This window comes from Humulus lupulus, chromosome 6 (genome assembly GCF_963169125.1).
Source record: "Humulus lupulus chromosome 6, drHumLupu1.1, whole genome shotgun sequence".
NCBI classification, from domain to species: domain Eukaryota; kingdom Viridiplantae; phylum Streptophyta; class Magnoliopsida; order Rosales; family Cannabaceae; genus Humulus; species Humulus lupulus.
This window is the reverse complement of record NC_084798.1, coordinates 220,629,317-220,642,573: the sequence shown is the minus strand read 5'-3', so window position 1 is coordinate 220,642,573 and position 13,257 is coordinate 220,629,317. Positions and strand designations below refer to the sequence as shown.

The window sequence follows — 13,257 nt, the reverse complement described above, 5'->3', positions numbered from 1 at the left end:
TTTGTTTTTGTTTTTTCTTAAATTAATCATTTCCACTCAAAATTTTGCTGCAAGAGTTTCTGATCAACTTTCCTTTGTACAAATGTTTATACAAATTAGGTTATCTTGGGTATTGATTATTTTCAACTTGCCTTTGGAAAAAGTCTTTTGATAACTCCATCAAATATGGTAAATTATAACTTTAATTGTTTTGTTCTATAATTGTTAAAGCAGTCAACTACATCATATTGGGAGCTATATATTGGTATATACTTGATGTTGGTGTTGTCTTCATGATAATCCTATGATGCCTTTGGCCCAATGTGGTGAGGTTTGGATGCTGATAGTCACTGCACTCTGGCCAAGTATGTGTCCCACAACTCCTGGGGTTGCTGTAGAGGATTTGTCTTGTTTACTGATACATTTGGTCTTTCAATCTTTGCTTGTGAAGGTTTTGGCAATCAGATTCAACTCCCATGGTGGTAGATTTTTTAAAGGCTTGTGGAATTGCTTTTTTATTCACTTAGTGGATTGGGATTATTAAAGCCACAACAAACATGGTAAAGTCATGCTCAAACTCTTGACTTGAAAAAATTAACCATGGATTTGGTTTTGTATATAACCTGTTATTCATTACAGAGTGGATCATTGGTTGGGCCTCTTTCTAATGTGGCCTTTAAGACCTGTCAGTGGTTATATCAGCATGTCAGAAGATCTCGTCAAACTCATGTTTGTTGTTCAGGTAATAACAAGTTCAAGAACAACTAGTTTGATCTTTCTTGTCTTTTGTTTTTTGGTCTGATATAATATCCATTTACATCACTCCAATTTCAGCCAGTTAATTGGCACAGCAACTATTTGCCAAGACATGGTTGTTACTTTCACCCATTGATCATATCTGCAATGCCTCAATCATAAGTGTGTGTATTGGATCTCGACTCGAAACAGCGCCTATGCTAGTTGGGAGTTTGTTCACAGTTGGAAAGAAACATCAAGACTGGTGAAAACACTCTTTTCAACTCGAAGTCTCTCATTGACTTGATGCTAATTTTGAGTGATCTGTTTGTATTGAGCTTGTGTGAAAGCCTATAGTGAGCTGAGAGCAATTTTCTTGTACTTTGTATAGTGAGGTGTGCTATTTGAGATTGGTGTATTGAATTTGATTGATAATAGTGGACTGACTAGGGAGCTTGTGTCTCTGCCTTGGCCATAGGACCAAGTAAATTCTCTCCTGTTCTCTTACTGCACTTTAGTTGTTCTTTCTTTATTACATGTTTTAGTTTGCTATTTTTCTTGGTGCTGTTAATTTTGTGGCTCTTGCCTTGTGCTTATGCTGAAATGAAGTGGTTGGCTCTTGATGAATATTAAGATTCTTGCTACAAATTTGTTGAAAATGTTATATTTCATTATGAGTGGTGAAATTACGTTTTTAGTAATTACCAAATTAATTAAAATGCGGAATGGTAATTAATTGTTTACACACATAGCAGTTCTGTCGGAACAGAATCCGAACTTGTCACGACAGAACTGAACACAATAAATAGATAGTGCAAAAATTAAAGAACACAGTGAGTTTTTACAAGGTTCAGAAACTCTTTCGGATAACCTACTCCTTGGGGTCACGCCCAGAGAATAAACCAATTAGTAAAGAAACAAAGTGTACAAAAGTATTGACTTAAACAATGTAAGACTCCCTCTTAAACTATTGCCGCAATCTTGTTGTACTTTTCTCTACGAATTTGGTTTGATGAAACGCTGATTCTCTTGAACTCCCTTCAAAGAATAGCGAGTGCACACTTCCTTCTGAAGTGAGACTTAGATAGAATCCTCTCCCAAAGATGCTTATGAACACATTCACAATAGAAATTCCGCAGTGAGAAAGCTAACTTTTGGGTTATATATGGGAATTAAAAGAAAAGGGGAAAATGCACTAGGAAAAAGTGCTCTAGTCTTAAAAGTTGTTCCATACAATGGTATGTTGATTCATCTTTAGTGGATTTTAGTTCATATATCTTCATTGTTTACTTGAGTAGTGTTGTTCTCACATTAATTTGCTAAACCTTGGAGTTAATTAACAAAAATAAAGATTTTTGTAGAAAGGTGACTAATCATTATCTAATTGGTATCGTACATGATACTATAACTAATTTTTCTAAAATAGGCTTGAAGGTAATGTAAAAAATATCTTAAATATAAGATATGTAAATTACATGAGTGACTAAAAAAATCTATTTTAAATATTCATTTAAAAGCTAGTGTGTAGTATACAAAATTTATTTTTATTAATAGCTATATGATAACTAATTAGTTTCTGAAATAACCTTGAATGATATCAAAATGTATCTTAAATAATAAAATACTATAATATAATCTAAAGTTAACTAATTAGCATATTAAGATGTGTACAAATAAGTTTTTAGGCAACCAAAAAATATTTGAAATAATATGATCTAAAACTAAAATTTTTTATATATATAAAAAAAAATAATCAATCAGCATCTTATCAATATCGTAAGTAACCAAAAGTTAACTTTTTACAACCCATAAAAACAAAAAAAAATTTAGAAAGCGGGATTTCTCAATTTTTTTCAAATACTGTATTTTTGGAGTTAGTTTACATTTTCAAAATATTTGTGTAAATTTTACATAAAATACTAAAGCTTCTAATATAATAGATATATGATTACTAGTCTACTATAAATATATATATATATATGTTGATATATTAAGTTTCAATGAAATTGTGATTCTATATATATAGTGATACGAGGTTATGGAAATCAAATCCCCTACCCATCCTATCTCCTTCTTTGGTCTCTTCTCTTTTATTTCAACACATGTAACATGTCCGTCAAATACAATTACTTGTTGTTGGTCACATTCACAAATATATTCATTACGATCAGAATAAAAATAATTTAGCTATAAAAGAAAATAAATGTTAGTAATGTTGTGATTCCATTTTCTTACTTTTTTTTTTAAAGTTTTTTTTACCCAAATTTTTGCTAGCAGTTATCAAGAAGGAGATTCTTACTAGGGCTGAGCATAAAATCCGAAAAATTAAAAAAATCGTGTACACCGACCTACTGAACACCGAAAAAATCAAAACTGTTTAAACCGAAAATCGAAAAAACCGCCGACGGTGCAAATCGCCACTGTTCGGTCGGTTTGGAAATTTTGGGTGAACCGACCAATAAAACCGAAACCGACCAAACACAATAAAATAATAATATAATATTATATAATTATTAATTATTAAAATTTTTAATTAAAAAAAAAACTTAAAGCACTTGTAATTATGTTCTATATATTTATGTTTTAAAAACATAGAAAAATGGATTCTAACAATCCAAAATTTTTAATTTTTTAACTAAAACTTTCAACAAAAAATAAATAAATAAATAATCAATTCGATTTGGTCGATTTAACGACCAAACCGCGGTCCAAAATGTTCAGTTTTTTTTTAACTGGTTTGGTTCGGTATTTCACCAATCCGAACCGAAAATCGAATTCTGTATTTATTTATTTTTTTTTTTAAAAAAACCGTCCAAAACCGACCGATGCTCCTTTCTTCCCCCGTCCAAACGATGGCTTCTACACCTACGAGGCCTTCATAACTGCCGCTAGATCTTTTCCAGGCTTTGGTACTACTGGCACTCTTGAAACTCGAAAAAGAGAGCTCGCAGCCTTCTTTGGCATAACTTCTTCCCAAACCACTGGTACAATTATATTTGTATGTCGTTTTTGGGTCCCAATCCCTCGTTGGCGCTCAATAAAGCCACTGAGAGTGAGAAAGAGGAGAGAAAGAGTTGCTTGGGAGATTTTGGGGTCGTCTTCTTGGTTGCTTCATTTACAGGGACACCCTCTACCTTCTCAATTAGCCTCAACTTTAATTAACCCCAACACTTTTCAGAAAAACCCTAGCTTTTTTTCCGATCATTCGCATCAACCTATAATTAATTACATTACACAGATTATATATATATACAGTACAATATTATTCATGTCCACCCATTTCGGTACTCCGGCGTTGAATCTAAATTTTCCATTAATCTAAACCCATTGATCATTGGGTTGGATTGGATTGATTGGTGAGTGAGGCAAAGATGTCAACTGGGCAAGTGATTAAACGAGCTAAATACAAGACCTCAGTCAAGGACCCCGGCACTCCTGGTCTTCTCAAAATGGTATGTTTCTTCTGTCTTTTTCCCCTTTGCTTATACTTGTATTGATACATGTATATGAATGTTTGGTTGCAATCTATGTGATAAGATGGGTATTTTTTTACTTGATGGGAAATTTCCACTTTGGTGTTTTTAGTTGTGCAATGACACATGAACAGAAAATCCCAATTTATTTTACTGTCACTGAATAGCATTTGCTCAAGTGTTTGAAATTTAGGAAATTTGGAATTAAGAGTAAGCTTTTGTTTTAGTTGGAAACTGTTCATTTTGAGTTGCTGCAATGTATGGATGATGCTTTCTTTGTAACTTTGCAATTGTTACTTGATGCAGAATGAACGAAAGTTTTCATTCATCCCCCATGATCCCACTTCTTCTGTAAAGCTGAATGTGGATTTTGTACACATTAAAGGTACTTCTTTTAGTTTTTCCTCAACATTTTCACATTGAGTTTCAGAAGTCTTTGAGTTTTAAGCTCTATTCTTTCCCTTATTTTTAATCTAATGGTTTTCTAAATGCTATTTTATTTGAATTTTCCACTAATGTTCAGGTCATAAACACACTAAGGAGGGCTCAAATAAACCACCTTGGCTTAATCTCCCCCATGATCAGGTTTCTTTTGTTTTAGAATTTCAATATGTTGAGTTGCCACAGTGACTAGTTTTCATTATTTATTGCTGATAAGCTCCATAAAAAAAATGGTTTTTTTATCCTAAGAAGACGGTAATTTTATATTCGTTTAGAATTTAACTAATCTTGTGTCCCTTTCTTTGTGGACCTCCATATGAATATTCCAAACAATGTGTTGTTCCAGGGTGGGAGCTACATATTTGAGTTTGAAAGCTTTGCTGATCTTCATGTATGCCGAGAATTTGTGGGTAAACCTCATTTGCAAGCACATTTTTCATGACAGTGCTACTCCTTCCCCCACCCAAATAATGGCTTCCAGCCAAAGTTCTGTTTAATATTGTTCTCTTTGCATTTTTGTATTTATGTGATAATCTATCATACATAGGCAATTGCCTTGCAAAGGCTGGAGAAGCTGCAAAACCTGTTTCTGCTCCAAAAGTTACTTCCGAGAAAGTTACATTTTCTGATGAACAACTCAGCACAGCAGATTTGGAGCTTCGGATGAAGCTATTGCGAGAAGATAGGTAATCAAATGTTATGCATGTGATAGTAAGGCATGGACTAGAGTACATTTGGCTTCTTGAAAAATCTAAGATCTCTTCTCTAGAAAGAAATGATTAAATTTAAAATGTATAAGTTTGACTTACAAGTTTAACAGGACTGATCTCTATGATTCGCTGATTGTATTATTCAAACTTTTTGTTCATAGAACTAAGATTGTTCCTTCACAGTGAGTTGCAGAAGCTTCATAAGCAATTTGTGATTGGTGGTATCTTGACAGAATCTGAGTTCTGGGCAACGAGAAAGGTCAGCTACTTTTCTGAAGAGAGATATCCAAATGTGTTGTAAATTTCATCAAATGATTGTACTATTTTAACACTCCCTTAAATCTGATTACAGAAATTGCTTGATGGTGATAGCAACAGAAAATTAAAACAACGGATTGGTTTTAAAAGTACGATGATATTAGACACCAAACCTATGGCTGATGGTCGGGTAAAATCTCTCCTTTTAAAGTATTGTTGTACTGATCTTTTTGCCATGGTGTTGAGGTGTTTCTCTTGGCATAGCTTTGTAGATAGAAAAGAATTAAGTCCCTTGGTTCTTTTCTTTATTATTACTATTTCTTTTATCTTATCTTATATTATTTTCTTTACTTCACTGCTTTTTCCAGACAAACAAGGTTACATTTAATTTGACACCAGAGATCAAATATCAGGTATGTCTATCTATTGGCCCCTTTACTCCTTTAGTCCTTTTCTGCTTTTTCTATTTTGTGAGGATAATTTCAGTTGTCAAACTTATAATAAATGTATGACCTTTTCTATTCTGTGTTTCTTGTGTTTTTAAGAACCATACACTGTTTTCATCTCTTTAGATTTTTGTTCTGAAACCAGCTGTTCACCGGGCATTCCTTAATCTCGTTCCCAATAAGGTAGTGCACCTGCTGAAGGAATTTCTTCGTTAGTTTGCTATTTTTCATTTTCTATTTGCACTATTTGCTATCTTATTATTTAGGCTTTAGGTATATTATCAGCTGCTCTGTTATTTTACTCAAAGCTTGCTTTTTTTTTTTTTGTCAAAAAAACCAGATGAGTGAAAAGGACTTCTTTACTAAATACTTTAAAGCTGAGTACCTCATTAGTACAAAGAATGCTGTTGCCGCAGCAGCAGAGGCTGCGGAAGATGATGAACTGGCCATTTTTTTGAAGGAAGATGACATATTGGCACAAGAAGCTCGCCGGAAGGTAATCCTTTTATGCAAATATCTGCTCTTTTTCATTCTGTCCTTCATAGACATTCTGTTGCATTGTCTAAAGTATTACAGTATTTCAATCCTTATTATTCTTATATGCAGATCAGAAGAGTTGATCCAACTTTGGACATGGAAGCAGATCTAGGGGACGACTATAGCCATCTTCCAGTATGTAGTATATCACCATTCTTCAATATATGTTAGATTTAGCCTTCTACTGCTTTTGGAATTCATATTTTCAAGTGAATCTTCCTCTTGCTTTTGATTGTCGATTAACCTGTTTTGATTGATTCTTTGTTGTTTGTTTATGCTAACCTGTTTTAACACTTTTTTCATCAAATGCCATACTGAATTATTTATATTGTTTTACATTTTCCCTCAAGTCGTAAGATTATGCGTCAAATGTTTGCAGCAGTGGTACAAAAGCAAAAACAAAAAATCATTTTGTATTGACACATATAAAACCTTTTGATTTAGAACAAGTTTAGCACATCAAAAGCTTATATTATGCACTTTAATATTCAGGACCATGGAATCTTTCGTGATGGTACCAAAGAAATAAGCGAACCACAAAGTGAGCATTACAAAAGGACTTTGTCTCAAGATCTTAACCGTCAGGGTGCTGTGGTTCTTGAAGGAAGGACTGTAGGTGAGACTTTCCATATGTACCTTAGTCCAGAGTAATTCTGTGATTGATGAACCTTCCACTTGTAATGTGATAGCAAATTGAGCTACCCCTTGGGGTTACAGATTGTTTAGCCTCCTGCTGAGGCATTTGGTTCTTTATAGTTTCAGGTACATAACATTAGCTTGTCAATTTGACTGCAGATATGGACTTGGATGATCCACGATCGGTTGCTGAAGCCTTAGTGCGATCAAGGCGAGGTATGCAAGGTTTATTTGTTAGTTGAAATGATAGCCTCTCTGTTTTCTCATAAGACCTCAAGTTTCACCTTGGTTTTATTATATTTGCCCCCCTGGTTTTGCAGAGTCTGATGAGGATGCGACAGAGGAGAGACTTGATAGGATTTCTCGTATGACTGAAATAGAAGATCTTCAAGCACCTCATGATCATCCTTTTGCTCCTCTCTGTATCAAGGTTTGCACTGTCATCATCAGTAGAAACATGTATAAAATATATTTTTTATTTGTTCTTGTGCTTTATATAAATTTTCTTGAAACCAGGATCCTCGAGACTATTTTGATGCACAGCAAGCTAATGCACTCAAAACTTTGGACGATATACGAAATAAATCAGAACAAACGAAATGCAACCTCAGCATCGGCGAGGCTTATCGCTCATTGAGGAATTCCATATCTGAAATCAAGACTGTGGGGTTGAGTAATCCCATTGTTAAACCTGAAGTTGCTCTAATGGTAAAGAAATCTTTGCTTCTGGTCATTCAAGTTATGATGTGTGGTAGCCACTTGAGTCTAGCTCAAGTGTTTGGGTTCGGTTTGTGTGTTATGTGCAAGAGGGAAAAAGAAATAAGCAGACATGTATATGTGTATAGCTGCACTTAGTTTTATGCTAGAAATTATAACTTCTCATCTCTATGACAGGTTTTTAATGGATTGACCCAAAATATCTCAAGCTCCAGGTATCAACTGGGGAAGAATCCTCAGGAGAGTATTCTGGACAGCTTACCGAGCACAACAAAGGATGAACTTCTACATGTGAGTTGACTTAAGTTTTATTTTATTTTCTCTTAATAAAATAAAGCTACCTTCCTGAAACATAAATCCAAATGCCAAAAGGTTTCTTTTTTCCTAGTTAATTATTTAGAGATGTTGTGCCTTATGTGAAAACCTCTCTCTTGCCAGCATTGGATGTCTATTCAAGAGTTACTAAGACATTTCTGGTCTTCATATCCAATTACAACAACGTCTCTTCATACAAAGGTTAGTCTTGAACTCTTTTTTTATCCAATATGTCTTACATTTATTGCTTTATTTGTATTGAGATTCATGCTGTTGATAAACATGCAGGTAAGTAGATTGAAGGATGCCATGTCAGCTATATACCGGCAGCTAGAGGTATCTCCTTGTTCCTTTTAAAGCCTTAGCATACATTCAGTTCAGTATCCTGATTTCCATTTTGTCAATGTTTCGAAAACAAATTTTCACTACCTAGTTGCGATCATGTGTCATGCGATAAGCAACAGCATGGTGTGGATCAAAACAGTAAATAAAGATAAAGCCTTTTTGTGACCCTTTTGCTCCAACAAAAAACCAATAACAAAATTTCCCTACCTAGTTGCAATCATTGGTCCAAATAGTTGGTCAATCAAAAAACGAAATGCCTTCTGGGATGATGAGCACAGCATGATGTGGATAATGTGTGTTAGCGGTAATGATGGTACGGTTTTTGTGGATGAAAACAGGAAATAAAGGAGTCAGTGCCATCAGACTTTCGGCATCAGGTTTCGCTCCTAGTTCGGCCAATGCACCAGGTCAACAAATTCACACCTCTTAGCAGTTAGTTCCCCATGTAATGTTGTACTATGAGCTCATCTTGTTTTCCATTTTGGTGCAGGCTCTGGATGCTGCATTTCAACATTACGATGCAGACCAACAGAAGAGATCATCATCATCAGCTAGGACTGGAGATGGACCAAATGGATATTAGTGTAGTTTGGTCTGCTATAATGATATATATGGTTCATAATATGAATACTATTAATTGCAGATATCAAAATCAATTTTGCTTTGAGTTAATGTTACAATGGGTTTTTTTTTTTTTTTTGCACCTCAATCCCATTGTTGTAAAATTGTGTTCTTTCCTTGAAGTGAAAGAAAAAGATTAGTACCCAATTACATTTGATGTAGACATTTGAGTCAATCTTAATTAATAATACTTTTTGAGTGCCTTTCCATTAGTTCTCATGTTGGACTAGTAACAAGAGAGTTTAGCAGTAGACTAACTCAAACGGTCAAGCATGTCATTTTTTACTATCACAAAATTTTTGGTTCAAGTCTCTTATGAAAGTAGACTCAATAGAGGTAACTCAAACAGTCGAGACCCCTAGACTTCTAGTCAGGGAGCTCGTAGATCCTAAAAATGCATAGTTTTCCCTCCAAAAATAACTTTCTCGGTCGGTGAACGCATTAGATATTTACCTAAGAAATAACTCACTTGTTTCTCGAGAAGAGATGGGAAACATGTTCAATATCATTCATTTGATTGAATAGTTGACCCAGTTTCTTGTTGTTTGAAGAAACCCTTCCTCCTCGGGCGGATTCCTCCTCAGCTTACGGGGTAACTTGGATAGATATTTTCTGTTTCCTACTCACACGAGCCCATATCCTTGCTTTTCTATCCTTCTTCGAGGAATCCTTGCTTTTCTATCCTTCTTCGAGGAAATGATAAAGGACTACCCGAAGAAGACTTGAACTTGTTATTTGTCACTCACCAAATTTTTAGGTTAAAGCATGATATTTGCTACACTCAGATATTGAAGAGTTAGGCATTGAGCTTAGAATAGCAAAAAATGCAAAGACAAGTAATAAAAGTAGTTTGAAAGTAGAACCTCTCTCAAAGATGGTGGTTTGGTTTCTAAGCAAATTATATCAACCACTTTAAGCTTGAATTCAAAAATCACCTTTCTCAAAATTGCAAAAAAAATCAAATTTTGATCCCTTTTTCTTAATAATAAACAATTGCATACCAAACAAGAAGCTTAGGAATGTTGGGTTTTTATTATTATCATGATTATTCAATAATTAAAAAAAAACCAATCAAATTTATATACAAACATAATAAAGAAGCTAAAAATTGATGTAGTACTGCACAAACGAAAAAGAACACAAATTTAAAGAATCTTTTACATAATAATAATAATAATAATGAAATTGCTACAAATTTAAAAACCCAAATGATTAGATTTAGAATGGTGGAGGAGCATAGTAAGGGAAGAAAGGTCTTCCGTTTCCGGCTCCGGCGGAGTAATTGACAGTATCCTTAATCTTGTGAAACCCATTCTTGAAAACTCCGAAGCCGAACAACATTCCGATGAGAACCACCACCAGAATCAGACACGTGCAAAACATGCACATCCTACTTCCACAACACATCTTCTTCTTCTTCTTATGATGATGATAAAGATCTGATCTTTTTCAATTTTTCTCTCTATATATATATGTATGTATATATATATATATATGTATATGGGATTTGATTTGAATCGTATAGAGTGTTGAGTTGAGAGAGTGAAAGGATTTTAGGTAATGTAATGCTTGGACGCTATGACCATTTGGTTTGGGGATTGTTTTGTTCGCTTTTAAGTAAAGGGAACTTTTTTTATTATCTCTTTCTTTTTTATCTTTTTGTTTTTTTTTTTAATAATATAATAGTAAAGAATGGTTTAATTTTGTTCAACCGAAAAATATGATTCTGATGACGTGGCAGAGTTTGAGGAGTGGAGGAGTGGTTGATTCATTTGAATTATTTTGGCTTTTTGTTTCTATTGATGATTCTCCTTTACACTCAAACTTATCTCTTCTTATTTGTGTAGAAGGATCACAAAAGTTACAAGGATCTCATCTTTTTAAGATGAGACGAGGTACAAGGAACAAGGATCACGGTAAGCATTAGGGGTGCACATAAGTTGGATTTTTTACAAAAAATGTAGTATTGAAATTTGTGTAAAAAGTTGCAAATTTTAGAATAGGTTATGTTGGGTTCACATGAATATTTGAAATTCGTAAACATTCATCTTCAAAACAACCTCCAAATCCCAAAATAATATAACCGAAACCAGAAGATTCAAATTCATTGTCCAAACATAACCCAAAATCATATAGCCTAAACCAATACTAAATTAAGATTCAAACTCGTTGTCCATCATTCATATTATTCAATCCAAAATCAAACACAATATACATATGACAAAAACTATAATGATAGTAACAAAAGTGAAAAAAAAAGGTAGAGAGATCTTGTCAATTGAGATATAACAAACTAGCATGAGGATAGTGATGGGGACCAACAAGGGTGGGAGAGCATTCAAGGTAGAAGGTTGTAACGCCCTAAACTCCATGGATCGTTACAGTGTGCCTTTTAAACAGTGCTAAACTCGCTAATCGAGTCATTTTGCCATAATCGTGTAACTAAGTATGATTAGTGATTTAGAGATTAAAAATTTTGGTTAGGATATAACGTTTCATTAGAACGTTTACTGTATACATTGGGATCCCAAAAATAAATATAATTTAAAGGTTCATTACAAGAAAATATTTACAACCACCCAATCTAAGCGACAAAACAAGGTTTAACCCTAGTTTCTCTTTCAACCCTCGGTCGTGGCGGTCGAGCAACCGCTTATGTACACATTGTCACCTAAGCTCTCCAACTCAAGGATGGTCCAGCTTCCTTTTGCCTTTACCTACACCACATAGCACCCGTGAGCCGAAGCCCAGCAAGAAAACTCAATATGCTCATGAACAGTAACAACATGTCATCAAATCATAGAGTGCATGCCTAGCAATAACAACCTTAATCACGTATGCAAATAAGTTCAGACAATGCACGAGTGACTGATCAACAAGTCACTAACAGGGGGTTTGTACCTTTAAACGAGTGACTAATCAACAGGTCACTAACAGGGGGTTTGTACCTTTAAACGAGTGACTAATCAACAAGTCACTAGCAAGGGGTCTATACCTTTAAACACATAAGTGATCATTTCACTAACTTAAACAAAATAGGTATCTGAGGAAATAATCATCAACATAAACCTACTGAGTAATCACATAGTCACTGACATGGGACTCCGCTCCCTTAGCCATGTGACAAAACAGTCACCTAGGCCTTTGGCCCTGGCTCTGAGTAACTAGTCATAGACTATACAAGCGCTTATAATTTTCATCGAACTTAGGGTCGGTCCAGCATTAATGCTCCATATGAGTCATTCAATGTCGATATTCATCGAACTTAAGGTCGGTCCAGCATTAATACTCCATATGAGTCATTCAATGCTGATGTCGATTAGATCTAATCTTTTATCAGCTTTGCGTTCATGACACTTATGCCGTTTCTGACTCTTAGGTCAGTAACACGCGACCAGTGTCGATTTTGACTGGTTAGTTAGTGTCACACACAAGTAAGCAATGCTACCAGGCATATGTCCTATGTCAAATATCCGAATACAGGGCATTCAGCATGCTTACTTAACAATTGCTAGCATAATTAGGATCATGCACAAACACAGAGACTCAAGCTTTAATCAATCTCATATTTAACATTCATGGCATGCCCTAACCACATGTTTCTCATGCATCACATGCATCACACTTAAACACTCAACATGCCTCAATAATAACCATGCATGTCATATACAGGGTGCAGTTTTCTTACCTTTGGTCCAAGCACAGGTTACTAATAAACGAGCCACAAGCACGATCCTGATTCCAAGCCTCTAGTGATAACCTAGCCACAACCATAAACGATGATCCAATGAGTTCAAGTTTTAAAACCAAGACCTAGCCTCCGGGACACGAATCCCACTAAACCGGGTAGTAGGAACGATCCCTAGGCCTAAGGTTTGAGTTCCCATGATCAAAACATCATTTCGGCCACAAAAAGCCGTCAAGCTCTGCGGCCCCAACTCACTAAGTCGCGACCCCCAGCCAAAACAGAGGTGTCAACACTAGGCACCAACACCAAGCGCCGCGGCCCCCAGACCTTTCAAAATCCTCCACCTACTTCATCAA

The 13,257-nt window shown here is 35.0% G+C and overlaps 2 protein-coding genes across 3 annotated transcripts; one reads left to right on the top strand and one right to left on the bottom strand.

Annotated features, from left to right (window-relative positions):
• Positions 1-3,552: 3,552 nt before the first annotated feature.
• On the top strand, positions 3,553-9,425 carry LOC133783450 (general transcription and DNA repair factor IIH subunit TFB1-1-like). 2 transcript variants are annotated; one of them, XM_062223080.1, is made up of 20 exons: positions 3,553-4,166; positions 4,494-4,572; positions 4,711-4,772; positions 4,975-5,038; positions 5,176-5,314; positions 5,522-5,597; positions 5,691-5,786; positions 5,965-6,009; positions 6,169-6,225; positions 6,383-6,538; positions 6,649-6,714; positions 7,072-7,195; positions 7,375-7,431; positions 7,536-7,645; positions 7,732-7,923; positions 8,110-8,223; positions 8,371-8,448; positions 8,536-8,583; positions 8,931-8,999; positions 9,083-9,425. In XM_062223080.1, the coding sequence occupies exons 1-20, from the start codon at positions 4,086-4,088 to the stop codon at positions 9,173-9,175; spliced, it is 1,806 nt and encodes a 601-aa protein (XP_062079064.1). In that variant the 5' UTR covers positions 3,553-4,085; the 3' UTR covers positions 9,176-9,425. The 2 variants fall into 2 exon arrangements, with proteins under 2 accessions (XP_062079064.1, XP_062079065.1); XM_062223081.1 differs by lacking the exon at positions 3,553-4,166 and having other exon boundaries at positions 4,500-4,572; positions 4,975-5,034.
• Positions 9,426-10,306: 881 nt separating this feature from the next.
• On the bottom strand, positions 10,307-10,836 carry LOC133783451 (uncharacterized). The gene has a single exon (XM_062223082.1). It carries the CDS (start codon positions 10,618-10,620, stop codon positions 10,432-10,434), a length of 189 nt encoding a protein of 62 aa, XP_062079066.1. The 5' UTR covers positions 10,621-10,836; the 3' UTR covers positions 10,307-10,431.
• Positions 10,837-13,257: the final 2,421 nt, after the last annotated feature.